We start from the raw sequence: 27,963 nt of genomic DNA, 5'->3' as shown, positions 1-27,963 counted from the left end.
GCCAGATGTTCACTAAATTATGGAGTGGAGACGCCATCTAGTGCTTGATAGAATCATTACAAATCAAACTTTTGTACTATGTTGTTGTGTTAGTAGACAGTGTAAAATAATGGTCAATAATTACAGCATAAATCTGGGAAAGAGTTGCAAAGGTAGGATTTCTTTTCTCACATTTTCAATTAAACATAACTATGTGGTATGAATTAGGTTATATATGATTTGCTGTCTTTGAGGCGGTCCATGGTCAGTGGTGGCATGCTCAACTGCTCATGTTATATGAAGGGCAGCACCCTTTGCAGGGAAACGTTCCAAAAAAAGAGTGCCCCTTTCTGTCCTTCCAACAACAAATTTCTCCCATGAAGGGCACAACTAAGTTTGTTAATTTGTGTTTGTTTTTTTAAGTTTCTAGAAGCGAAGAAGCAGTGTGTTCCATGATGTCATATCCTGTGTTTAATCGATTGTTTGCTTACTGTGTAATCTGCATTGCCATTGGCTAGTTATGACTGGTTGATCACTTTGTTTTTGTCATGATTTGTATTTGTCGCTGACCCAGTCTTGTCAGACTCAGCCCTGCTAAGCTTCAGCTGGGATGCAGGGGGGTGGTAAGGGTGCCTAGGTCTTTCAATTATGATACCAATACAGTAGGAGGTTATCAATACATGGTCCCCCTGAAAGTAGTCCATGGCCCAGGAGGAACTGTAATAAACAGCCACTACATACTTCAGCTAACTTTAGCCACCACTAGCTAACAATCATAGGAACTGAATATTAAAGTCCAAAGTAGTAGTAAGCCTACATCAGCCTCCATTGCCAAATGAATGATACTGTGCCATTATACAGCAGCAGGTGTCATGCCTCACGACATATAAATCATGATTGTGACACAGACTCTGTCTGGCTGACACGGACTCTGTATAGAGTATGCAAGCCTCTACAGAAACAGACCTTTAGAAAATGTAAAGGAAACAATTGGTTGGCATGATGCAGATGTAAAGGGAACAATGGGGATGTGAAGCATATAGATTGTCTCTCTTTACACCCCTGAGTTATACCAGTCAGTCATATATCAATATATTTCATACCAGTGACCTTCTTCTGAGTTTTTTATGGTTTAAATATGGGATTGATAAAGAGTTGGATATAGGGCTTTTCTATAATGGTTCTGTGACTGCATGGGCACTGCCATTGAAGGCTTTCTTCATTAAAGTAGCTCATTCTATTACTTCTATGAAACAAACTGAAAGGGTGCATAATGGCAGCCGAAGTGCGTTGTGTGTAAAGCCATGGTTGGTGATTTACTGCCACCTGCATATGCGCGCGGAGTATGATTCATGGGCTGATTTCTCCTGCCGACCTGGATGGAATTCTGTGATTCTTCCTTGACCCATAACAAGTCCCACCCAGTTGACTACTTCAAAGTGGTGGAAGTCCTCAATGGCATTGCCCATGCTAAAATCAAATCAAATCCAATTTTATTGGTCACATACAGATGGTTAGCAGATGTTAATGCGAGTGTAGCGAAATGCTTGTGCTTCTAGTTCCGACTATGCAGGAAATTCTAACAAGTAATCTAATAAATTCACAACAACTACCTTACACACACAAATACACACAAACGTAAAGGGATGAATAAGAATATGAGGTGAGGATTTGGAGGATGTAGAATAATAGCTCTCCTCAGTGTCTCTTCTGAATTGTATTTATCCCAAGTCTGCTACCTTTCCCATTATCTGTTTGGTCTTGAAGCTTTCCCACTAACTCTCCATAGGAAGGTAGGGTTAGGGGAAAATAAGAAAGGAAAATATATTTCTTGAAACAATTTTTTTTTTTTTAAACAAAACACTCTCCATGGAAACACTTGGAAATCCTAACACACATGGAAAAATACCTCTGAGGTTAACTGGACCATGTGAACTACAAAATAACAAACACTACAAACAGAGGGGGAGGAATATGGACAGAAAAACAAACAAAATATACAATGTTTTATGATCCCCAATTACATCTAGTCAGTTAATCTTACCTATACCATCCATTTGGTTGTAGATGACAAGTGGGTGAATGCAATTATCTTACAGAGAGTTTTTCATTGTAGCTTTTGGCATTTTCTCGGTAACACTTACCCAAAATATATGGTGTGGAAATGTTCTTTAGATGTTCAACTAACTTTCAACTAAATTTGACTTTTTTTATTTTGTTTAATTTGTCGTTTAATTATTATTATTATTTTTTTTACCAGAGTTACGTCTCTTTATCAAGTAAGCCCTTGAACCCCGTTGAAATGGAAGATTTGTTCTTGTATGGTAATAAACATCCGAAGCATGAAACAGTTTTTCAATTATCTTAACTGTCGGAAGGTAGTCACTCAAATCCTCTCACTAAGAGTTGATCAATTATTTCCTCAGACTGTCCATTAGTCTCCCAATAATGGCTTTTATCAAACTGTGTTCATAACGAGAATTGATATGACTGAATCTAGAGGTCTTCCCACTGTTTCACTGCTGCCGATTAGATGAAGTCAATCAAATGTGAAAATGTACAGTACATGAACGGTCATCTCTTTAATGCAATTGTTTAAAACTGCTTTGTGTGTGTGTGTGTGCGTGAAGTGTGTGTGCGCGCACAATCACAGGCTCTCCTATGTGTTTAAAATGCAATTAGTACCACTAGAGTGGTAAATATGAAAATAAAAGCTTATTACAAATGAAACAAAACACCCCCACCTCTGTGTCATGTCTACACTCATCCCAGGACAGTCCCATATTTCAGCCCCTATTCAGTTGTCCCAACTTTTCTTTCTACAAAAAAAACAGGTCCTTCTTGTCAGCAAGACGTATGAAATAATACAGACTACAACCGTGTAGACCCAATGAGAATGGCGAATGTCATTACACTTTTTGGTGTTTTGTAACAGATGTCTCTTTCCATTCATCAAATGGCGGGTGCACAGTGCACTGTTTGGATTCTGGATTTAATTTGGAGTGGACGAGGTAGCGCAGGTAGCCAGCCTACTTTTCAAAGTGATTCGTTCGAGAGCAAGATGAAAACATCATGATTGGTTGTGTTCATGCCACATTGAAAGGTAATGAAAAAATGTTTTACAGTTAAATGACATGTCTTTACTATTATGCCCGTTCCAAAAAATGTGCGCACGTGTGAAGAAAATATAGAACCCCGAATGTCACGGTATAATTTGCACTCTGTTCCCTCTACTTCCTCATTTGTTTGTTATATAAGTCACTGAGGGGATCCTGGCTTTATCCAATGACTGATTTTTATCACCCTAATTCAATGGGTTTTTGACCATCACGAAATGTGATGGAACGGATGTGATGGAAGTAGCTTTTCCATTTTGTAGGGTCGTGCGCATGTGGATCACCAGCTTGGTGTCTGGAGGCCGTCGGATGAACATTAGATATCTCGGTGAGCTTGTAAGATCAAGTTGTTGATGAACCCTGAAGACTACACTGTTTGCTACCCTGTTTCTCCATCTTCCTTGCCCTTTTTCTCTCTCTCTCTCTCTCTCTCTCACACACACACACACACACACACACACACACACACACACACACACACACACACACACACACACACACACACACACACACACACACACACACACACACACACACACACACACACACACACACACACACACACACACACAGTACACATCCTGGTCCACCATGTTCTGTCCCCACTGCTCAATATATCATCTCCAGCATCCTTTCTCTCTATCCAGCTGAGAGTTATTGGGAATTTGGCAGACTGTGTGTAAAATGGACACTGAGTTCCATCTGACAGTCATCGATGCCTCTCCCACCGGGCCACTCAAACTCCCAATGTGGCGATGTCACACTGCTAAGAGTGGACAGGCAGATGAACATAGAGAAATACTCTGGTGGTACCTATTTAACACACTGTTATATGCGCCCAATGTTAGTTCAAAGCAGTGCATTAGAAAGAATGCTTGCTCTAAACTACAGCATTTGGAAATGAGTAGCCTTGTACTACAGAAAGTGTACAATAACTCAGAGGATGGCTTAACATTACCTCCTGCTGCTCACCAGTATCAACCCTGTGGCTGCAACTTCTCCTATTGCTATGAAGGTTTATGGACGTGTCAGTGTTCTGGGTCTGGGTTTATTCCCATTCCATCTATACACTCTACCTGGAACCAAAATGGTTCTACCTAGTAACAAAGGGTTCTCCGATGTGGACAGCCGGAGAACCATTTCAGGTTCTAGATGGCACCTTTTTTTCTGAGTGTATATGTGCTACATTGTCTTTTCAGCTCTGTTCTTCCAGGATGCTGTGTCTGAGGCCAACCTGGATGAGATGGGGGCTGAGATCGTGAGAAACACTCTAGTGAAGTGGCATCAAATCAATGTAAAATATCTCTGTACTTTCTCAGATCTTGAGCACTACATTAGACATGCATGGAATGAATCTCTGGAATGAATCTCTGGAGTCTGAAAAATATAAATGTCATGTTTTACATTTGAGTCATTTAGCAGACGCTCTTCTCCAGAGCGACTTACAGTTAGTGTATTCATCTCAAGTGAGCTTGGTGGGGCAACCACATCTCGGTCATAGTAAGTACACTTACACCTTTTTTTTAATTATTTTTTTTAGGTAAGAGTCGTGTAAAAGCATCAAGAATGACATTTTGAATGCTATGGTTTTCTTTTATTTTGAGGACTACTGTAGTCTCTGTTGGGGGACTCTGTTGGGGAACTCTTGTGGATTAGGTAGTCCACTAACCAGCCAGGCTTCATCATGGACAAGGTGGGAGGTGGTGGCACAGGCTTGCTCTGTAGAATTAAAGGGAGACAGGACTTTACACCCACAACCAGATGTGATGTAATGCTTAGCAATGAAGAAAATGAAATCTCTGCAACAAAGGGACATTTTGTCCACCAATCGGTTGAGAGATTTGTCCCAGACAATCTGAGGGAGAGGACAGTAGGATCTAACCATCAATAAATGCATTGATTTGATTTGATTAGGATATTTTTTAGTCTTCATTTGGACTCATCTGGTCGTTGGTATATATTAAGGAGAACGCTACCTAATGCATAGTGCCAACTGTAAAGTTTGGTGGAGGAACAATAATGACAAGACCCCTTAGTTCCAGTGAAGGGAAATCTTAACGCTGCAGTATACACTGACATTCTAGAGGATTCTGTGCTTCTAATGTGGTGGCAACAGTTTGGGGAAGGCCCTTTCCTGTTTCAGCATGACAATGACCCCGTGCACAGAGCGAGGTTCATACAGAAATGGTTTGTGGAAGAACTTGACTGGCCTGCATAGAGCCCTGACCTCAACCCAATCGAACACATTTGGGATGAATTGGAACGCCGACCGCAAGCCAGGTCTACTTGGCCAACATCAGTGCCTGACCTCACTAATGCTCTTGTGGCTGAATGGAAGCACGTCCCCTCAGCAATGTTAGAGAGCTACATGTCTAAACAAAAGATTAAACTTTGCAAGATACCATTTCACTTTACACCTACCAAGCTAGAAAGAAACAAAACATTGCTTAGAAAGTTGCTTTTAGTTGCCCGGTTTGCTAGATTTGACATATACTAAAATCATTTTTAAACAGATTGGTTTATTGGTGTTAAAATACTATTTTGGACCCACAGTGTAACGGCGTTCTTCGTTTGTAGAAAGAGAGTCGGACCGAAATGCAGCGTGGTGGTTACTCATGTCTTTAATGAATGAATCGCGGTACATGAAATAACTGATACAAATACAAAACAACAAAACGGAACGTGAAACCTAATTACAGCCTATCTGGTGAAACTACACAGAGACAGAAACAATCACCCACGAAATACAAAGTGAAACCCAGGCTACCTAAATACGGTTCCCCATCAGAGACAACAAGAATCACCTGACTCTGATTGAGAACCGCCTCAGGCAGCCAAGCCTATACTAGACACACCTCTAATCAACCACAATCCCAATGCCTACAAAAAACCCAATACGACAATACAATAACCCCATGTCACACCCTGGCCTGAACAAATAATTTAAAAAAAACACAAAATACTAAGACCAAGGCGTGACACACAGGCTGATAATGTCATGTAGCCTGTCATTTTTGTATTTATACTTTTTTCATAACGGCAACGACAAGTTTGATGTCGGACGACAATAGAATGTTCATGATGTCACTGCGACAACTGCATACAGACATGTTGATAGAGGTAGTATAAACCAGCCTTCAGTCTTGAAGTGTTTGGTTGTACACTACCGTACTCACTGTTTACACGTTTATCAACTTTTAAAGCAGAATTACTTTAATTATGTGTTCCTCACTCACTATGATAAACCATTTTCTAGCTCTGAGTCTGCTTTTATCCAATGTAAAACATTTTTTTAAAATAATTTAAACAATTTTAAATAAGACCAAACCAAGGCGGTCAGTCACATAGATGTTTAAATGTTTGAGTTGAAATGGTGCTGGAATAGTGGGGGCTCCTGTTGTCTTTGTGCTGAATTGCGGTAACTCTGTTGCTTTCCGAGTTTTGTGATGAAACAAACGTATGTGAAGTTTGAATTTATTCCGCCACTGTGTGACTGTTGTCTTTTTATTGTCAGGGCCTTATTGTATATCAGGGTGGCGTGAGAACGAATGGGTTATAACAACGCAATTATCACAACATAGTTGGCAATGAGGCTATTTTACTGGCTTGGCTTCCTCAGTGATTTTACCCACGCACCGCTACTGATAAGGAGAGGCCTGGCGAGATGCGTTGCTGAGGCTCCGGACCTGTCCATATCTGACTGACTGTCTGGCTCCAATGGCTGCGATGCAATGCTCCCTCTGCTCAGACACTCAACGATGCTCCCTCCCCTCCAGTCCTAACCTGCTTCAATCAACCCTTCATCCATTCCCCCTATCTAAATCTACTCATTTTTATTTTGGTCTGTATACTGTAATTCAGCTTTCAGTTGCAAATGTGTACAAGTTCAAATTAACCTATTTTGTAATCACTACTGTAACACAGTAGAGACATCATAGAGGCTCTCGAGTGGCACAGGGGTCTAAGGCACTGCATCTCAGTGCAAGAGGTATCACTACAGCCCCTTGTTCGAATCTAGGCTGTATCACATCCGGCCGTGATTGGGAGTCCCATAGGGTGGCGTACAATTGGCCCAGTGTCGTCTGGGGTAGGCCGTCATTGTAAATAAGAATTTGTTCTTAACAGACTTGTCTAGTTAATTTTTTTATTTTCTACATTGTAGAATAATAGTGAAGACATAAAAACTATGAAATAACACATATGGAATCATGTAGTAACCAAAAAAGTGTTAAACGAATGTTCTATTTTTGATTTTTCAAAGTAACCACCCTTTGTCTTGATGACAGCTTTGCACACCCTTGGTATTCTCCCAACCAGCTTTACCTGGAATGCTTTTCCAACAGTCTTGAAGAAGTTCCCACATATGTTGAGCACTTGTTGGCTGCTTTTCCTTCACTCTGCGGTCCAACTCATCCCAAACCATCTCAATTGGGTTAAGGTTGGATGATTGTGGAGGCCGGGTCACCTGATGCAGCACGTCATCACTCTCCTTCTCGGTCAAATGGCATGTACACAGCCTGGAGGAGTGTTTTGGGTCATTGTTCTGTTGAAAAACAAATGTTAGTCCCACTAAGTGCAAACCAGATGGGATGCGTATTGCTGCAGAATGCTGTGGTAGCCATGCTGGTTAAGTGTGCCTTGAATTCTAAATAAATCACTGACAGTGTCACCAGCAAAGCCCCCCATACCATCACACCACCTCCTCCATGCTTCACAGTAGGAACCACACATGAGGCAGTCATCCATGCGACTGCACTTCCTGAAATGTTCCGGATTGACTGACCCTCATGTCTTAAAGTAATGATGGACTGTCGTTTCTCTTTGCTTATTCTTTAACCAAATAGGGCTGTCTTATTATTATTATTTTATTTATTTTGTATTATACAATTTCAAATGACAATAAAATAACAAAAGAAAACATATCATATCGCAACACATATATTTTCTCTGAAGAAACATCAAATAATAGAGTTCTGGTTCTGTATTCTAATTCTCTGGTCATGGTGACTTCACAGTGAAAAGATCGGAGAGATCTGAGAGACCCATTACTATCCAACTATTTTAAGTGGCGGTGCCTACTTTACACACATGCACTATCCTGCATTTAGTTGGTGGAAACTCTAAGCTGTGGTCTGTATGTTCAGGCACAACATTGATTTCCTATTTCCACCCACATGAACTACAACTGTGTTAAGTGGCAGACATGTATTCTAATATGTCAAATGGATTTGAAGGATGTCAGACCATCTCTCTATTATTGTTTTGGTGTGGACAAAGTCTCCAATGTCTCCTTTTCTCCAACTCACTGGTATCGGAAAAGGTCAAGGACTGAGAGGGACGCACTTTGTCAGTGCAGGTACACCTGGGGTGGTTTTGTGCAAACAAGATAAAAGGTTTACAAGGTTACATTTGAAGTCTGTGCAGATGAAAGCTGTTGATATTAATCCGTCAGTCTGTAGTGCACCTTCTTGGCAACACCAAATAGCAAACAAAACTATCAACTAAAGGGATGTTTCCTGTACTATAATGGGTCGTTCAGGCATTGTTCCATGGCCTTAAGAGGATAGGTCTGGTACAGTGCAAACAAGTGACGTCGGGCCCAGATTTGTTTGTGCTGTCTTGCTAACTCCTATGGTCAATATCACGCTAGCAGCGTAGTCTTGACATTCAAAGGAAGTAAATAACAGGAAGAGTACTTCACTGAAATTCCTGAGAAATGTCCTGGTGACGATAAATGACTGTAAAACAATGTCATCATGTCCACGTTTATCCCCATTTTTTTCTTCTTTCCGTCAGTTTATCACCGGATCATCCGTGATGTGTGCGCCGAGGAACCTGTAACAGCACATATTGATTAAAGAGGTGGGACGTTGCAACATCAACACGTAAACAGGGTTCAGGGTTCGTAAACAGAACTCCATAATTAGGTGATCCTTTTTTTTTTTAGAAACAGTGATGAATAATTATGAATAATATTATGCGTTTCAACTTTGAGTGTGGTCCTCATTAAATAAGCACTTTATGGATGGTGGCATGATAAAGAATAGCCAATACAATGAACCAGGAAGGCTTTTGTTTCCGTCAAATTTGACTGCTGATTTAGGTCAAAGGGGAAATATTCAACAACACACTGCAGACCATTTGTCCTTCTTTGGTCTTACAGTACAATCCACCTAAATCATTCTTTACATTTTTTTTTTTTTTTTTTTTTTTTTGTGCAATGTTTTTAATGGCAAAAAGGCAACAGCTGATTGTTACGTTGGGGCTGTCAGTGAACTGGAGCTTCACCACATGATAGTGTTATATGCAGTGGTGTGGTGGAGGGTATACGCAGGTACAGTATATGTCATATACCCACTTATTTCTCAGTGGGCTTTGCGCTTCTCAGTGCTTCTTATTTCCCACTGATAAGTATCAAAGTAGTGTAGTGGAGGTATATGCCGTATCAATTAATAAGGCTGGTGGAACAGATCAGAATGTTAAGCTTAAAATCTTAATAAACTCTTATTTCTGAACATTCTAGGCACATAGATGTGCACGCGGCGGTAGGCCTGTGCGTGAATCTTCCAAAATGCAATTTTGCAGGAAAACACCGTTCTAAAATGCACATGCGAGACGTTTCCAAGACAGAGATGGAAATATACATTCAATAAATATACATTTTCAAAAGAAGGGAGTGTTATAGATGCAGCAACTATCATGGGTTGCTAACATGACTAAGATCATGTCTTTGGCTGCTAGATAACGAAAGAAAGTTGAAAGAACACCAATAGAACAGTAAGAGGATATATGTGTTGACCACATCAGTCACCGGCATCGACCGGCATCGTCCCCACAATGACCATATGTTCAGTACATGTCCCAACCAGAAGCCATGGATTACAGGCAACATCTGCACTGAGCTAAAGGCTAGAGCTGCCACTTTAACCTCATAGTCCGCCCCATCCCGCATGCGGTCGCGTTACTACAGCCTCAAGCTCATTACCATAACGCAAATGAAATGAAATAAATATGCCTGCTCTCAAGCTTATCCTTTTCTTAACAATCCTGTCGTCTCAGATTTTCAAAATATGCTTTAGAACCAGAGAAAATCAATCATTTGTGTAAGAGTGGTGATAGCTAGCTTAGCATTTAGCGTTAGCATTTAGCACGCAACATATTCACAAAAACCAGCAAAGGGATCAAATAAAATAATTTACCTTTGAAGAACTTCAGATGTTTCAATGAGGAGACTCTCAGTTACATAGCAGATGTCCAGTTTTTCCTGAAAGATTCTTGTGTAGGACACATCGTTCCGTTTTGTTACTATGCATTTGGCTACCGAAACTAACCGAAAATTCAGTCACCTACACGTCAAACTTTTTTCCGAATTAACTCCATAATATCGACTGAAACATGGAAAACGTTGTTTGAATCAATCCTCAAGGTGTTTTGTCATATATCTCTTCAATGAAATGGCAGTCCTAGAAGCCTTCTTTGTTCTCTGATTCGGATGGAAAAATACTGGTAGCTGACTTTTACGCACCAATTTCCACGCAGACACCGTGCGGGACACTTGGCAATTGTAGTCTCTTATGGTCAATCTTCCAATGATATGCCTACAAATACGTCACAATGCTGCAGACACCTTGGGGAAACGCTAGAAAGTGTCCGTTCATTCCTGTCGCATTCACAGCCATATAAGGCGATCATGGAAAACGTACCTTCAAAAATCCTGTTCATTTCCTGGTTGCTCAAACATCTTGGTTTTGCCTGAAGCTTTTGTTATAAGGCACTCACAGTGAAAATCTTTGCAGTTCTGGAAACGTAAGAGTGTCTTCTTTCCAAAACTATCAATTCCAAGCATAGTCGAGCATCTTTTCGTGACAAAATATTGCGCTTAAAATGGGCACGTCTTTTTATCCAAAAATGAAATAATGCCCCTAGTGGACTAACAGGTTAAAGGAGCGGGACACTAATCCGGACGTTTATAAGAAATCCTGCTACGCCTTCCGATGTACCACCAACCAGGTAAAGCATCAATACAGGACTAAGATCGAATCCTACAACACCAGCTCTGATGCTGATCGGAAGTGGCAGGGCTTGCAAACTATCCCGCGTGCAGTGACGTGAGCCGACCAGACGAGCGAAATGCCTTCCATGATCGGCAAGAAAATCTGAACCCTGCATGAGAGCATTTTTCCCCAGATGACTGTGTAATCATGCTCTCCATAACCTATATGAGTAAGCCATTTAAACAGGTTAACATTAACAAGGCCGCAGGGCCAGACGGAATACCAGGACGCGTACTCGGAGCATGCGCTGACCAGCTGGCAAGTTTCTTCACTGACAATGTCAAACACTCCCCGACTTAGTCTGTAATACCTACATGTTTCAAGCAGACCACCATAGTCCCTATGCCCAAGAACGCCAAGTAGCACTCATCTGTAGCCATGAAATGCTTTGAAAGGCTGTTAATGGCCCACATCAACACCATCATCCCAGATACCCTGGACCCCCTCCAATTTGCATACCGCCCCAACAGATCCACAGATGACAGAATCTCTATTTCACTCCACACTGCCCTTTCCCTACCTGGACAAGAGGAACACCTATGTGAGAATGCTGTTCATTGACTACAGTTCAGTGTTCAACCCCAATGTGCTCTCTAAGCTCATTACTAAGCTAAGTGCCACGAATACCACCGAAGGTGGCTCCCCTTCTTGTTCGGGCGGCGCTCGGCGGATCGCTTTTTCCTTTTCATTTGTTTTTGTCTAATTGTTTTCACCTGTTCTTTGTTGGGGTTTTGGAATGGGTGTTATTTAAGTTTGTTTTGCCCGCTGGTGTTTGTGCGGCCTTGTTGTTATTGTTACGTTTGTGGTTATCGTTGTCTTTTCTGTTTTCGCTGTCCGGGTTTTGTAACTAAGGTTTTGGGTTTGTTTGCGCCTGTGTTTAGGGCTTCACCCATGTTTGGACCTGTTACTTTGTAGACGACATTAAAGCGTTTTTCCACGTTTACTTTTGCTCTCTGCGTCTGACTCCACACCCATCACTCACCCTCCGTTACACTAAGGACCCTGTGATTGAAATCAATTCAAATTATCTCCATATTTGGTTTGATGTTACTTTTTTTTTTTAATACATGCTCCCATCACTTTCATTGATTGTTAGCTAGTGGTGGCTAAAGTTGGCGGAAGTTTGTAGTGGCTGTTTAAAGAAAACTGAACTGTGGATTACAGTTTTTCCGAGCCCATAGCCCACTTTCAGGGTGAGGAACCATCTAACATCAAGTTGTAAAATACTGAATTACTCCTTTAAGTTTATGATGACACAACGGTGGTAGGCCTGATCACAGAAAACAACGACACAGGGAGCTTCTATCCCCAACCCCCTGAACAGCTTCTACCCCAATCCCCTGAACATCTTCTACCCCTGAACAGCTTCTACCCCCAACCCCTGAACAGCTTCTACCCCCAACACCCTGAACAGCTTCTACCCCCAACCCCTGAACAGCTTCTACCCCCAACACCCTGAACAGCTTCTACCCCAACCCCTGAACAGCTTCTACCCCCAACCCCCTGAACAGCTTCTACCCCCAACCCCCTGAACAGCTTCTACCCCCAACCCCCTGAACAGCTTCTACCCCCAAGTCATCAAGGCATAGTAAGACTGCTAAATAGTTAGTTAAATAGTTAACCAAATAGCTACAAGGACCACCTGCATTGACCCTTTTACCATGAACTCTTTGACTCATCACATACAGTTTATTATCTCTCACTTTATTCCTAGTTATTTGTACAGTACATATCTATCTCAATTACCTTGTACCCGTGCACACTGACTTGGTACTGGTACTCTGTGTATATAGCCAAGTTATTGTTGATTACTTTGTATTTATTATTGCTTTTGTTATTACACATTTGTACTTTTCTATTATTTCTGTATTTTCTTTCTCTCTGCGTTGTTGGTAAGAGCCCATAACTAAGCGTCAGTTAGTTTTCACCTGGTGTTTACGAAGCATTTGATTTGATTCGAGTCAGTCTTTATAAAATAACTGTCTCCGTATTTCTATGGTGAGATCTTGGCTATAGGCGACTTTGAACCAAGCTAAGATATGCCTCATAATATGACGTAAAACTTCCATGTTTCAAAGATTTAAGGACCAGGAAAAATGTCATGATAGGCCTAACAGTCTTCTGGTAGATGGAAAGGCTTTCCCAAAAAAGCTGCTTACTGCTAACCAAACAATTGTGCTATAGGTTCCTGCACACTTGAAGTAAAGGGTAACTAATGATGACCAACAATGACGAGACAGCCTACAAGGAGGAGGTGAGGGCCCTGGGACAGTGGTGCCAGGAAAATAACCTCTTGCTCAACGTCAACAAAACAAAGGAGCTGATTGTGGACTTCAGGAAACAGCAGAGGGTGGAGCACGTGGAACGTTCTAAAATGGTCCATCCACACAGACAGTGTGGCGAAGAATGCGCAACAGTGCCTCTTCAACCTCAGGAGGCTGAAGAAATTTGGCTTGGCCCCTAAAACCCCCACAAACAATAGAGAGTAAGTATCCTGTCGGGCTATATATCCGCCTGGTACGGCAACTGCACCGCCCACAACCGCTTGGCTCTCCAGAGGGTGGTGCTGTCTGCCCAACGCATCACCGGGGGCAAACTACCTGCCGTCCAGGACACCTACAGCCCCTGATGTCACAGGAAGGCCAAAAAAGATCATCAAGGACATCAACAACCCGAGCCACTGCCTGTTCACCCCGCTATCATCCAGAAGGCGAGGTCAGTACAGGTGCATCAAAGCTGGGACCGAGATACTGAAAAACAGCTTCTATCTCAAGGCCATCAGATAAATAGACATCACTAGCTTCCACAAGAATTCCGCTACACCAGCAGTAACATCTGCTGAACACGTGTATGTGACAAATAACATTTGATTTGATTTGACCCATTTACGCAACCCTGCACCTTAGAGGCTGCTGCCCTATATACATAGACTTGGAATCACTGGCCACTTTAAAAATGGAACACTAGTCACTTTAGTCATGTTTAAATCATGTTTACGTCCTGCTTTACTCATCTCATATGTATATACTGTATTTTCTACTTTATTTTAGTCCATGTCCCTCCAACATTACTCAATCTAATATTTATATACAGGTTGTACATACATTGTATATATCAAATATAAAATAAGTAGCATCATGGAAAAAAGATTAGATCTGACAATGATAATCCCTTTTAGCAAGGTGATGCTGAGGAATTTGTTTTTGATGCTTATGACTAGCTTTAGCCAAGATTACTTCCAGAATATTCCAGTAAAGCAAGAGACAGAGTATCCTCTATATATTGTATATTGACTCTGACAGGATTCTTTCAGCTGCAGGTTGCCGTGTCCTTCAGCAGTCTCCTGACGAAAAGTGAAGGACAAAATAGAGCGAACGAGAAAAACTGAAAAGGGACTGAAGGTTTCCTGAATTTAACCCCCTGGGATAGTTTGTGAGAGGTCACCGACAACAACGACAGCCATCCAACAATGGTCACCAACAATCCACGACCCCCAGTTTGTGAGAGATATGTCCAACAAATACATTTATCTCATTATATCCTCAATGCATGGGGACAGATGCACAATAGTTCTACACCTATAGTTTTCCCCGGTGTCCTATTCCAACTGTTACATTTCGAAATGATGGGATTAATTCATTCACTAAAAGCACTAAGCAGTATGACATACAGTATAGCCAGTATAGTGCTCACCATTGGTCTGGTTGAACCAGACTGAACGCTGCGCTCACCATTGGTTTGGTTGAACCAGACTGAACGCTGCGCTCACCATTGGTCTGGTTGAACCAGACTGAACGCTGCGCTCACCATTGGTCTGGTTGAACCAGACTGAACGCTGCGCTCACCATTTGGTTTGGTTGAACCAGACTGAACGATGCGCTCACCATTTGGTTTGGTTGAACCAGACTGAACGCTGCGCTCACCATTGGTTTGGTTGAACCAGACTGAACGCTGCGCTCACCATTGGTCTGGTTGAACCAGACTGAACGCTGCGCTCACCATTGGTCTGGTTGAACCAGACTGAACGCTGCGCTCACCATTGGTCTAGTTGAACCAGACAGAACGCTGCGCTCACCATTGGTCTGGTTGAACCAGACTGAACGCTGCGCTCACCATTGGTCTTTTTGAACCAGACTGAACGCTGCGCTCACCATTGGTCTGGTTGAACCAGACTGAACGCTGCGCTCACCATTGGTCTAGTTGAACCAGACTGAACGCTGCGCTCACCATTGGTCTTTTTGAACCAGACTGAACGCTGCGCTCACCATTTGGTTTGGTTGAACCAGACTGAACGCTGCGCTCACCATTGGTTTGGTTGAACCAGACTGAACGCTGCGCTCACCATTGGTTTGGTTGAACCAGACTGAACGCTGCGCTCACCATTGGTCTGGTTGAACCAGACTGAACGCTGCGCTCACCATTGGTCTGGTTGAACCAGACTGAACGCTGCGCTCACCATTTGGTTTGGTTGAACCAGACTGAACGCTGCGCTCACCATTGGTTTGGTTGAACCAGACTGAACGCTGCGCTCACCATTGGTCTGGTTGAACCAGACTGAACGCTGCGCTCACCATTGGTCTGGTTGAACCAGACTGAACGCTGCGCTCACCATTGGTCTAGTTGAACCAGACTGAACGCTGCGCTCACCATTGGTCTGGTTGAACCAGACTGAACGCTGCGCTCACCATTGGTCTTTTTGAACCAGACTGAACGCTGCGCTCACCATTGGTCTTTTTGAACCAGACTGAACGCTGCGCTCACCATTGGTCTGGTTGAACCAGACTGAACGCTGGGCACACCATTGGTCTGGTTGAACCAGACTGAACGCTGCGCTCACCATTCGTCTTTTTGAACCAGACTGAACGCTGCGCTCACCATTGGTCTTTTTGAACCAGACTGAACGCTGCGCTCACCATTGGTTTGGTTGAACCAGACTGAACGCTGCGCTCACCATTGGTCTTTTTGAACCAGACTGAACGCTGCGCTCACCATTGGTCTTTTTGAACCAGACTGAACGCTGCGCTCACCATTGGTTTGGTTGAACCAGACTGAACGCTGCGCTCACCATTGGTCTTTTTGAACCAGACTGAACGCTGCGCTCACCATTGGTCTTTTTGAACCAGACTGAACGCTGCGCTCACCATTGGTCTGGTTGAACCAGACTGAACGCTGCGCTCACCATTGGTCTTTTTGAACCAGACTGAACGCTGCGCTCACCATTGGTCTGGTTGAACCAGACTGAACGCTGCGCTCACCATTGGTCTAGTTGAACCAGACTGAACGCTGCGCTCACCATTGGTCTTTTTGAACCAGACTGAACACTGCGCTCACCATTGGTCTGGTTGAACCAGACTGAACGCTACGCTCACCATTGGTCTGGTTGAACCAGACTGAACACTGCGCTCACCATTGGTTTGGTTGAACCAGACTGAACGCTGCGCTCACCATTGGTCTAGTTGAACCAGACTTAATGCTGCGCTCACCATTGGTCTATTTGAACCAGACTGAACGCTGCGCTCACCATTGGTTTGGTTGAACCAGACTTAATGCTGCGCTCACCATTGGTCTAGTTGAACCAGACTGAACGCTGCGTTCACCATTGGTCTGGTTGAACCAGACTTAATGCTGCGCTCACCATTGGTTTGGTTGAACCAGACTGAACACTGCGCTCACCATTGGTCTGGTTGAACCAGACTGAACGCTGCGCTCACCATTGGTCTGGTTGAACCAGACTGAAAGCTGCGCTCACCATTGGTCTGGTTGAACAAGACTGAACGCTGCGCTCACCATTGGTCTGGTTGAACCAGACTGAACTCTGCGCTCACCATTGGTCTTTTGAACCAGACTGAACGCTGCGCTCACCATTGGTCTAGTTGAACCAGACTGAACGCTGCGCTCACCATTGGTCTGGTTGAACCAGACTGAACACTGCGCTCACCACTGGTCTTTTTGAACCAGACTGAACGCTGCGCTCACCATTGGTCTGGTTGAACCAGACTGAACGCTGCACTCACCATTGGTCTGGTTGAACCAGACTGAACGCTGCGCTCACCATTGGTCTGGTTGAACCAGACTGAAAGCTGCGCTCACCATTGGTCTGGTTGAACCAGACTGAACGCTGCACTCACCATTGGTCTGGTTGAACCAGACTGAACGCTGCGCTCACCATTGGTCTGGTTGAACCAGACTGAACGCTGCGCTCACCATTGGTCTGGTTGAACCAGACTGAACGCTGCGCTCACCATTGGTCTTTTTGAACCAGACTGAACACTGCGCTCACCATTGGTCTGGTTGAACCAGACTGAACGCTGCGCTCACCATTGGTCTGGTTGAACCAGACTGAACGCTGCGCTCACCATTGGTCTTTTTGAACCAGACTGAACGCTGCGCTCACCATTGGTCTGGTTGAACCAGACTGAACGCTGGGCACACCATTGGTCTGGTTGAACCAGACTGAACGCTGCGCTCACCATTGGTCTTTTTGAACCAGACTGAACGCTGCACTCACCATTGGTCTAGTTCAACCAGACTGAACGCTGTGCTCACCATTGGTCTTTTTGAACCAGACTGAACGCTGCGCTCATTATTGGTTTGGTTGAACCAGACTGAACGCTGCGCTCACCATTGGTCTTTTTGAACCAGACTGAACGCTGCGCTCACCATTGGTCTTTTTGAACCAGACTGAACGCTGCGCTCACCATTGGTCTGGTTGAACCAGACTGAACGCTGCGCTCACCATTGGTCTAGTTGAACCAGACTGAACGCTGCGCTCACCATTGGTCTTTTTGAACCAGACTGAACACTGCGCTCACCATTGGTCTTTTTGAACCAGACTGAACGCTGCGCTCACCATTGGTTTGGTTGAACCAGACTGAACGCTGCGCTCACCATTGGTCTTTTTGAACCAGACTGAACGCTGCGCTCACCATTGGTCTTTTTGAACCAGACTGAACGCTGCGCTCACCATTGGTCTGGTTGAACCAGACTGAACGCTGCGCTCACCATTGGTCTAGTTGAACCAGACTGAACGCTGCGCTCACCATTGGTTTGGTTGAACCAAACTGAACGCTGCGCTCACCATTGGTCTTTTTGAACCAGACTGAACACTGCGCTCACCATTGGTCTGGTTGAACCAGACTGAACGCTACGCTCACCATTGGTCTGGTTGAACCAGACTGAACGCTGCGCTCACCATTGGTCTGGTTGAACCAGACTGAAAGCTGCGCTCACCATTGGTCTGGTTGAACAAGACTGAACGCTGCGCTCACCATTGGTCTGGTTGAACCAGACTGAACGCTGTGCTCACCCTTGGTCTTTTGAACCAGACTCAACGCTGCGCTCACCATTGGTCTTTTTAACCAGACTGAACGCTGCGCTCACCATTGGTCTGGTTGAACCAGACTGAACGCTGCGCTCACCATTGGTCTGGTTGAACCAGACTGAAAGCTGCGCTCACCATTGGTCTGGTTGAACAAGACTGAACGCTGCGCTCACCATTGGTCTGGTTGAACCAGACTGAACGCTGTGCTCACCCTTGGTCTTTTTGAACCAGACTGAACGCTGCGCTCACCATTGGTCTGGTTGAACCAGACTGAACGCTGCGCTCACCATTGGTCTGGTTTAAACAGGCTAGGGATGACATATCACAATGCCAGAAATGTCCTTATACAATAACCTCTTATCAAGTCTATAGCTACTAAACAAGTATCCTGTCTTTCTCTTTTCCTGTTTTTCTGTTGTCTCAAATGCCTGCCGGATGCCTCTTAATGGCCGGCAATGTAAATAATAAATTACTGACTTCCCACATAAATAAATGCTGACTGGACTCTGAATAAATAAAATGTTACATATATGAATAGAATAATAACAGACTAAAGAGGGTCTTACACCAAGTCAATATCAGCCTGCAGCCTAATTGTGGCTAAATGTCTTAGTCTGGCACTGCACCACAGGATTAAGACCTAGTGATTTAATTCCACCACATACAGTCAGGTCCAAAATGACGATGGCAACCAAGCCTTTTTCCTACATTGGAAGGGATCTTAAGACCAGGGTTCACTTTGGACTTGAACCCCATTAAAAAACCTGTGGTTTGAATTGAAGAAGGCAGCCCATAAACGCAGACGAAGGATGTCAAGGATGTGGAAAGATTATGTATTGAAAACAGCGGTGTCAATCATTTTGATCCCTTTCTTTTTGAAACGTTTTGTTTAACTTTGTATACAAAACGTCTTTTCTCTGAGCAGTTGTATTTACATAAAATAATGTTTTATACATATTTCTGAACACACAATATTGCTCAGAATTTGTATTGTTTATTTAATTTAAATATTTTGCTCACCTTTATCAAGGGTGCCAATAATTATGGATCTGACTGTACATAGAGGATGAGACCAGAGAGAGGAGAAGGTTATAGAGAGCTGAGCATCATTTACTCTAACAACGGAGAAGAATGAGAGAGCGAGAGAGCGGGAGAGAGAGAGAGAGATTCCTTTTGGCTCTTAGCTCTCCAGTTCATAAAGACTGAGAGCAGAGAGCAGCACTCTCAGTCTTCACTACGGCTGTTCAAGAGGTATGAACACGGGGAACCAAACAGACAAAAGTACAGAAGTACGGACTCGTTGCAATGTTGAAAATTAAGCAGCGGAGGACAATTGATGAATGCTGATTCGCAACCTTTCCCCCCCCCCCCTCTCGTTTACATCCATGTTTGAAGAGGAATAAGAAGAGAACATTTAAAAAGGACTAGGTGAGTTTTCCATCTTTACATCAATGGCAAATGAGTAGAGAAGGACATTTCCATAATGACTACCGAGAATGCTTATTATAAACTAACGTCCATACACAAATCCAAGTTGCATTAGTGTCCATCGGTGGTTCTTGGTAGACAAAGAGAGTAATGTTCCCTTTTTGCAGTGACATACGGTGAGGTCGGTGCCTGGGTAGGTAGGTACTGGCTATTATCAAAGCCAGATTCACAACACACAACAGCTCCAACAACATTCATCGAAATTACCCAACTATTTCCACCAAACGTAGATACCAATGTAGTCAAGATACACAAGCGATAGCCTCCGATGGTGGAATGTTTCATCCGTGACCCAAAATACACACTGCTCAACTCATCTCAGTCATGGACCGATGTAGCATCCACAGTTACTGACTGATATGTGGCAGTAAAATACCAATATATGGACACGTCTCATCGGAATGATTCGCAACGCAAATTGCCTTACACAATGGATTTGCAATTATTCAATGCGTGGCGTGTGCGCAAACACACAACACCGATAAAATGATCTGAAATATTATTACACACACATACAGTACCAGTCAAAAGTTTGGACACACCTACTCATTCAATGATTTTTCTTTATTTTTACTACTTTCTACATTGTAGAATAATAGTGAAGACATAAAAACTATGAAATAACACATATGGAATCATGTAGTAACCAAAAAAAGTGTTAAACAAATCAAAATATTTTATATTTGAGATTCTTACAAGTAGCCACCCTTTGCCTTGACAGCTTTGCACGCTCTTGGCATTCTCTCAACCAGCTTCACCTGGAATGCTTTTCCAACAGTCTTGACAGAGTTCCCACATATGTTGAGCACTTGTTGGCTGCTTTTCCTTCACAATGAGGAACAACTCATTCCAAAGCCTCTCAATTAGGTTGAGGTTGGGTGATTGTGGAGGCTAGGTCATCTGATGCAGCACGCCATCACTCTCCTTGGTCAAATAGCCCTTACTCAGCCTGGAGGAGTGTTGGATTATTGTCCTGTTGAAAAACAAATGATAGTCCCACTAAGCGTAAACCAGATGGGATTGTGTATCGCTGCAGAATGCTGTGGTAGCCATGCTGGTTAAGTGTGCCTGTGTGCTGAATTTTAAATAAATCATTGACAGTGTCACCGGGAAAGCACCCCCACACCATGACACCACCTCCTCCATGCTTCACGGTGGGAATCACACATGCGGAGATCATCCTTTCACCTACTCTGCGTCTCACAAAGACACGGTGGTTGGAACCAAAAATCTCAAATTTGGACTCATCAGACCAAAGGACAGATTTCCACCAGTATAATGTCCATTGCTCGTGTTTTTTGGTCCAAGCAAGTCTCTTATTCTTATTTATGTCCTTTAGTAGTGGTTTCTTTGCGGCAAATCGAGCACAAAGGCCTGATTCACACAGTCTCTTCTGAACAGTTGATGTTGAGATGTATCTGTTACTTGAACTCTGTGAAGCATTTATTTTGGCAGCAATTTCTGAGGCTGGTAACTCTCATAAACTCTGGGTCTTCTCTTGCTATGGCGGTCCTCATGAGAGCCAGTTTCATCATAGCGCTTGATGGTTTTTGCACTTGAAAAAACTTTCAAAGTTCTGGAAATGTTCTGGATTGACTGACCTTCATGTCTTAAAGTAATGATGGACTGTCATTTCTCTTTGCTTATTTGAGCTGTTCTTGCCATAATATGGACTTGGTCTTTTACCAAATAGGGCTATCTTCTAAACTCAGAAAAAAAAAGAAACGTCCTCTCACTGTCAACTGCGTTTATTTTCAGCAAACTTAACATGTTTGGCCAGGTCGCAATTGTAAATGAGAACTTGTTCTCAACTTGCCTACCTGGTTAAATAAAGGTGAAATAAATAAATAAATAAATAAAAATGTGTAAATATTTATATGAACATAACAAGATTCAACAACTGAGAAATAAACTAAAATAATCTAAATTATTGCATATATTTTGATTTGTTTAACACTTTTTTGGTTACTACATGATTCCATATATGTAATTTGATCATTTTATTGTCTTCACTATTATTCTACAATGTAGAAAATATTACAAATATAGACAAACCCTTGAATGAGTAGGCATGTCCAAACTTTTAACTGGTACTCTATATATACTTTATATATAAAGTTTTGTTAAAATATAGATAATTTCGCTTCATAGTACAAATATAGTCTCTCTAGAAAGATGGGTTGCCTCCCAGGGCTCTCAGATGTGACTCTTAATATAGCCTATAGCCTTGAATTAAATAAATGTGTGACATGGAATCACCTCAACTTTAAAAAAAAAAAACACTTTTCTAGCTTCAAAATGACAAAAAATATATATTTTCATAATGAGTAAGACAAAAGGCAATAACACTTCACATCAAGTTCTTATGTGTAGTAACTTTATGATTATTACAATAGCAACATTGTTGTTACCTTGCACTTTGGAAATTGCTTGATAACTTCATAATAGTGGCGTTATTACACAAGTGGAATAAGGAACAGTGCCTATTCCTCTTGTATACAGTACTTACAAAAACTCTCAGCTCATTAGGCTAAAATGCAATTGCCAAAGTATGATGTCTCAACAAGCTAATAAAATGTTGGTTAAAAGTCATTAGAGTTTTATTACACAGACACAAGAACAGTTTAATGTTAAGTGTTACTGAGCATGCGAACAGTAACAATATGGCTATTAAATGTTGAAAGGAAACTAAATATCCATAAACTGCTTCCTTGAATCTGCTAAAGCCAAAGTAGGTGCAGAATCATGTTAGTTTTTTTGTATTCTGAGTAATCTATCCCTTTAAAGATGGTATCGTTTGTGTGTTTGAAACAAGAACACTTGTCCTCAGATGGACACAGAGTTTCAAAGTTGTTTTTGCTAAGCGTCCAACTTGCTGTTTGCAAGTGTCTTTTGAATGTCTCTGCAGAATGTTCAGGTATCATTCAATTCATTCCAACGTTTTACCTTTTCAGTGGCATGTGGCATATCATTGGTTCATTGGTTTGACTTGATTATGCACACCTGGGTTAATGGATATTCAGGGAATTGGATATTTACAATCATGCAGTAATGTATTAATAACTGTATTGTGTAGATCAAATATGACTGTCAGATAGATTGGAATTGTATAGGAGATTGTGCTTGCTATTCGTGATATTTCTATCTTCAACATGCAGCTCCAGATAGAGCCCTGCCATTAGTTGAAGGCCAATAGTTTCTGAAAAGTACTACATTCCCGAGATCTGTATTCCAATTTTTTTTTTAAGGAGTTGCTTTCTCAGATCTGTATTCAAATAGTTTTGAAAAGTAGTCACGTTCTGAGATCTGTATTCAAATAGATGTAAAAAGTAGTACTTTTTTGGATCTGCATTCAAGTAGTTGTAGTCACCTCCCAAGTAACTATTTGTTCCCTCTCAAAAATAGCTATATGTTCAAAACTATATGTAGTACATGTATCACTAAGAGAATGTCCAAATGAATAATGTATACATTTATGCAGTACAAATAATACAGTAGAAGGCATATTTGTATTCCCATATTCATCTTTATATTTTAATACTTCCTATAGTGTCACGTTCTGACCTTAGTTCCTTTGTTTTGTCTTTTGTTTTAGTATGGTCAGGGAGTGAGTTGGGTGGGTTGTCTATGTTAGTTTGTCTATGATTTTCTATTTCTGTGTTTGGCCTGGTATGGTTCTCAATCAGAGGCAGCTGTCAATCATTGTCCCTGATTGAGAACCATATTTAGGTAGCCTGTTTTCCATTGTGTTTTTTGGGTGGTTGTTTCCTGTTTAGTGTTTTTGTTTCACCTTTCAGGACAGTTTGTTTGTCGGTTTGTCTAGTGTTGCATATTTCATTAAATAATATGAACACTTACCACGCTGCACCTTGGTCCTCCTCTCTTTCCCCAGACGACAAGCATTACATATAGCTAATAACCTTGACGTTTATATGAATTTTAATGGGGGAGTGTAGTAGTTGGTTGGACTGAATTAGTCTCAGTAGTTTAGCCAAGCTGTGGGGGAGGGATCTTAGATCAATCCTCCGTACAGAATATTTCCAGATCCTTGAAATCTTTCATGTGCGCTTATGGACTGCTCTCTTTAATTCAAACAACAGGGTTTCACAGGAGACTGAGATGGCCATTGCAAAATGTTGATTTTGTGGTCAATTAACCATTTCTTTGTGGATTTTGATGTGTGCTTGGCATTATTGTCTTGCTGGAAGATCCACAAGTTTCAGCCTCCTGACAGAGGCAGCCAGGTTTTTGGCTAAATAATTTTGACCCCTCTTTAAAATATATAAAATATATACTTGTGAAACACAATCTATTTCTCTGAGCAATTGTATTTGTTTAAAATAATGTCATTTTCCAATTTGAGCCTATAATATAGCTCAGTAGTTGTGATATTTACTTTACTATACCATTTTTTGTTGTTGTTGCTCATCTTAATCAAGGGTGCCAATTATTTTGGACCTGACTGCATGTGACATCCATTTCAATCATCCATTTCAATCCATTTCAGTCTCCCCAAAGCTCTCATTTCCATTTGCTGCGGGCATTAACAAGGTTATTCAAAAACTGCTAGATGTTGATGTAGAAACTGTCACCTACACTGAGACAAGCAAAACCTCGTTCCTATTCTTTCCATTCATTCTTTCCATTCTCCCCCTCAGGTGTTGTGTCCCCATAAACCACAATGGCTCAGTATAACTGTTCCTCTCTGGGTCTACCTGCCACCACTCCTGACCAGCTGGGTTGGAATTTGTCCTGGGCTCTGGGCAACATCAGTGCTGATGACATGGAGGACATGTGCCTGAGTCGGAGTCAGTACCTGGAGAAGTTTCTAGGCTTCCGTCGGTCACCCATGTTCCTGCCTGTCTGCATTACCTTCCTCATCATCTTCATTGTGGGATTGTTTGGGAACATGCTCACCTGCAGCGTCATCGTGCGCAACAAGGTGATGCGGACGCCAACCAACTACTACCTGTTCAGTCTGGCCGTGTCCGACTTATTGGTCCTAGTCCTGGGTATGCCATTGGAACTCTATGAGATGTGGAGCAGCTACCCATTCCTGTTCGGTGCTGGCGGCTGCTACTTCAAGACCTTCCTGTTCGAGACTGTCTGCTTTGCGTCCATCCTCATTATAACAGTGCTGAGCGTGGAGCGATACATCGCCGTGATACACCCGCTCAAGGTCAAGCACGTCGCCACTCGTGCCCACGCCAAGCACGTCATCCTGATGTTGTGGGCCATGTCCATGGCGTGCGCCGTGCCCAACACCAGCCTCCATGGGGTGGCCGTGCTAGGAACCCGGTTCGGGCGCCAATTCCCAGAGTCGACCATCTGCATGATGGTGAAGCCCCGGTGGATATACAACCTGATTATCCAGGTGACCACGCTGGTCTTCTTCCTGCTGCCCATGCTCATCATCACCGGGCTGTACCTTCGCATTGGCCTGCAGTTGAGGATGGAGAGGGGCATGCAGGGGCTGGGGACCGGGCCGAGTTTTGGTTCTGACAGCCACTGGAGTGTCCACAGGCAGCAGCAGACGGCACGCCACCGGCAGGTCACCAAAATGCTATGTGAGTTTCACATCCACTGTCGCTATAGTACCAGAATGTCCTGGACATGTGCAGATTATAGACCTACTGTATATCTATATTCAATTGTGATTTGAAACTCTTTTAATTAGCAAGATGCTGTGTAAGTCCTCACCCACTTTCTCTACAGTACCAGAAGGGTTGAGAGGAGATAAGAGGAAATGACAAATTATAGCCCGATATCTCAATTGAATTGGGATTTCAAGGTGTTTTCTGAAATACAGACTAAAAGATTAGTTCCTAATCGGGTCCATTGTTACTTAAATATTGCTCTTGCTTTCAGATGATAAGATGTTCTGGAAAGTGACAAATTATAGACCGATCTCTTTTGAATTTGGACTTAAAATTCTGTGCTGAGGATACAAACCAATATATTTGTTTCTGAATATGTTTATTGTCACGTAAACATGTCTTGTTCTCAATGTCTGCAAATTTATTTTCTTCTATCCTCCTGTCCACTTGCCTGTCTGTCTGCATCTGTCTGTCTGCCTCTCCGTCAGCTTGCTTTTCTGTCCATCCATCAGTCCATCTAACTGTCCGCCTTCCCACCAGGCGTACTGGTGATCGTCTTCGGCATCTGCTGGGCTCCCTTCCACATTGACCGCCTCATGTGGAGCTTCATAAACTCCTGGACTGGCCACCACCACCTGGTCTTCGAGTACGTCCACATCGTCTCCGGGGTCTTCTTCTACCTCAGCTCGGCGGTCAACCCCATCCTCTACAGCCTCATGTCCACCCGCTTCCGGGAGATGTTCCGGCAGGTCACGTGTCGCTACGGCCCATGTGGTGGTCACGTGCGCCGGCTGACCTCCGGCTGCACCCAACTGACCCTGCGTAGTACTGCCGCAACACAATGGGACCCCAGAGAGAATCACCCCAGACAGAGAGGAGCACCACGTGTATGTATACTCCCACCACCAGCCTGTATATGCCAACACAAGCCCAGATTAGATATGGGTGAGGGGGTGGGGGTACCAAAACGAGGCACAAAAAATAACCAGGATTTGGTACCAAAATGACCATATTCGTGACTGAATGAACGAGTACAGTGAAAGTTTGGATGGAGCGAAAGCAACCGTGTTGAAGTTTTGGCCTTGACTTTGGAGTAGAATTCTCACTGGGGATACCAAAATGAAACAAGATTAATAACAAATGTATCACTGATTGAATGTGTACAGTGAGAGTGGCTAGAGCGAAAGTTGCCTTTGGCTTTGGATTTAAAATAAACTTCCCACAAACATACTAATTGTTTTGTGGGATATTCAAATGATTATTCTGTGCAGATGAAAGTGTTCTTCGTTCGGATATTAATATTCCGGTGGAACACATCATTCATAAAGCTTATCTAATAATTGAACTGTGAAAAAGAAACAATACCCAGCTTTGTAAATGAGCTTATTGATGTGTAATCCGTGAAGCTTGAATATCTTATTCTGTTCAAATGTTTCAGGAGGCACAATTATAGGTTGTAGCGGTCTTCTTAACTGTCTTCTTCAATGTGTTGTACCGTTCGGTGTACTAGCTATACCATCAAAATCCCACTCACTATGAATGTATAGCCCTGGCAATATGGAAGTACAGTACATGGGAGATGGAAAAGACAACTTTCATAGAAATCGAAAATGTGACATGCGATTTACGCATAACATCCTTAAAGAAATGGAAAAGGGGGGGGAATTTCCATCGACAGTAAGTAAACACATGTGCTAAACACATGTTATGTGCCTTTGTAGTACTACTCCAAAATGTATAGTATTTAGCTTCAAGTGCTTTCTGGAAACTGCAATCTTTTTTTCCTGTGTAAACTGATTTAGAATTGAACATGTTTACAACGACAAAAGTTTTCAGCATCACCTACATTTTCATTGCTAAACAATGTGTATCATATTATTTGCATGCTCCCATAGAGTCTCAAATGTTTTCAGTATGAAGAGACATAGTTGAGATACCTGTCATGTTGTCATGTGGTTTTAGTAAGGGCTTGATTGTTTACAGAAGAATAATTATATTGCTTTTAAGAAGCCTATTGTAAAGCATGCACATTAAACAGTGCTTTAGGTGTCACTACAGGCACCCTGGTTCGAATCCAGGCTGTATCACAACCGGCTGTGATTGGGAGTCCCACAGGGCGGCACACAATTGGCCCAGGTTTGGCCGGAGTAGGCTGCCATTGTAAATAAGAATTTGTTCTTAACTGACTTGCCTGGTTAAATAAAACAATTACAAAAAAAAAACGTTTAAACTTTATGGTTTTATTGAGGAGATGCATGACAAATCATTTATTTTAATTTTTTGTTATTTCCGTGATTCAATTGCAACGGTGTAATTGAAACTTAAGAGAAAATAAATACTGCATGGGGATTACCAATGAATACATCACAGGCATATCCTAAAGCCAATATGTTTTTGATCCCACAAGT

At 42.6% G+C, this 27,963-nt stretch overlaps 1 protein-coding gene across 2 annotated transcripts; it reads left to right on the top strand.

Moving 5' to 3' along the window:
* The first annotated feature begins 2 nt into the window (after nucleotides 1–2).
* On the top strand, nucleotides 3–27,741 carry LOC118401717 (neuromedin-U receptor 1-like). 2 transcript variants are annotated; one of them, XM_035799299.2, is made up of 3 exons: nucleotides 3–152; nucleotides 24,617–25,525; nucleotides 26,096–27,741. In XM_035799299.2, the coding sequence occupies exons 2-3, from the start codon at nucleotides 24,640–24,642 to the stop codon at nucleotides 26,560–26,562; spliced, it is 1,353 nt and encodes a 450-aa protein (XP_035655192.1). In that variant the 5' UTR covers nucleotides 3–152; nucleotides 24,617–24,639; the 3' UTR covers nucleotides 26,563–27,741. The 2 variants fall into 2 exon arrangements, with proteins under 2 accessions (XP_035655192.1, XP_035655191.1); XM_035799298.2 differs by lacking the exon at nucleotides 3–152 and adding an exon at nucleotides 19,715–19,898.
* The last annotated feature ends 222 nt before the right edge of the window (nucleotides 27,742–27,963 follow it).

This window comes from Oncorhynchus keta, chromosome 23, assembly GCF_023373465.1.
Source record: "Oncorhynchus keta strain PuntledgeMale-10-30-2019 chromosome 23, Oket_V2, whole genome shotgun sequence".
Classification (NCBI taxonomy): domain Eukaryota; kingdom Metazoa; phylum Chordata; class Actinopteri; order Salmoniformes; family Salmonidae; genus Oncorhynchus; species Oncorhynchus keta.
Note: the sequence above shows the minus strand (reverse complement) of the source record. Positions and strands in the feature narration are given on the sequence as shown.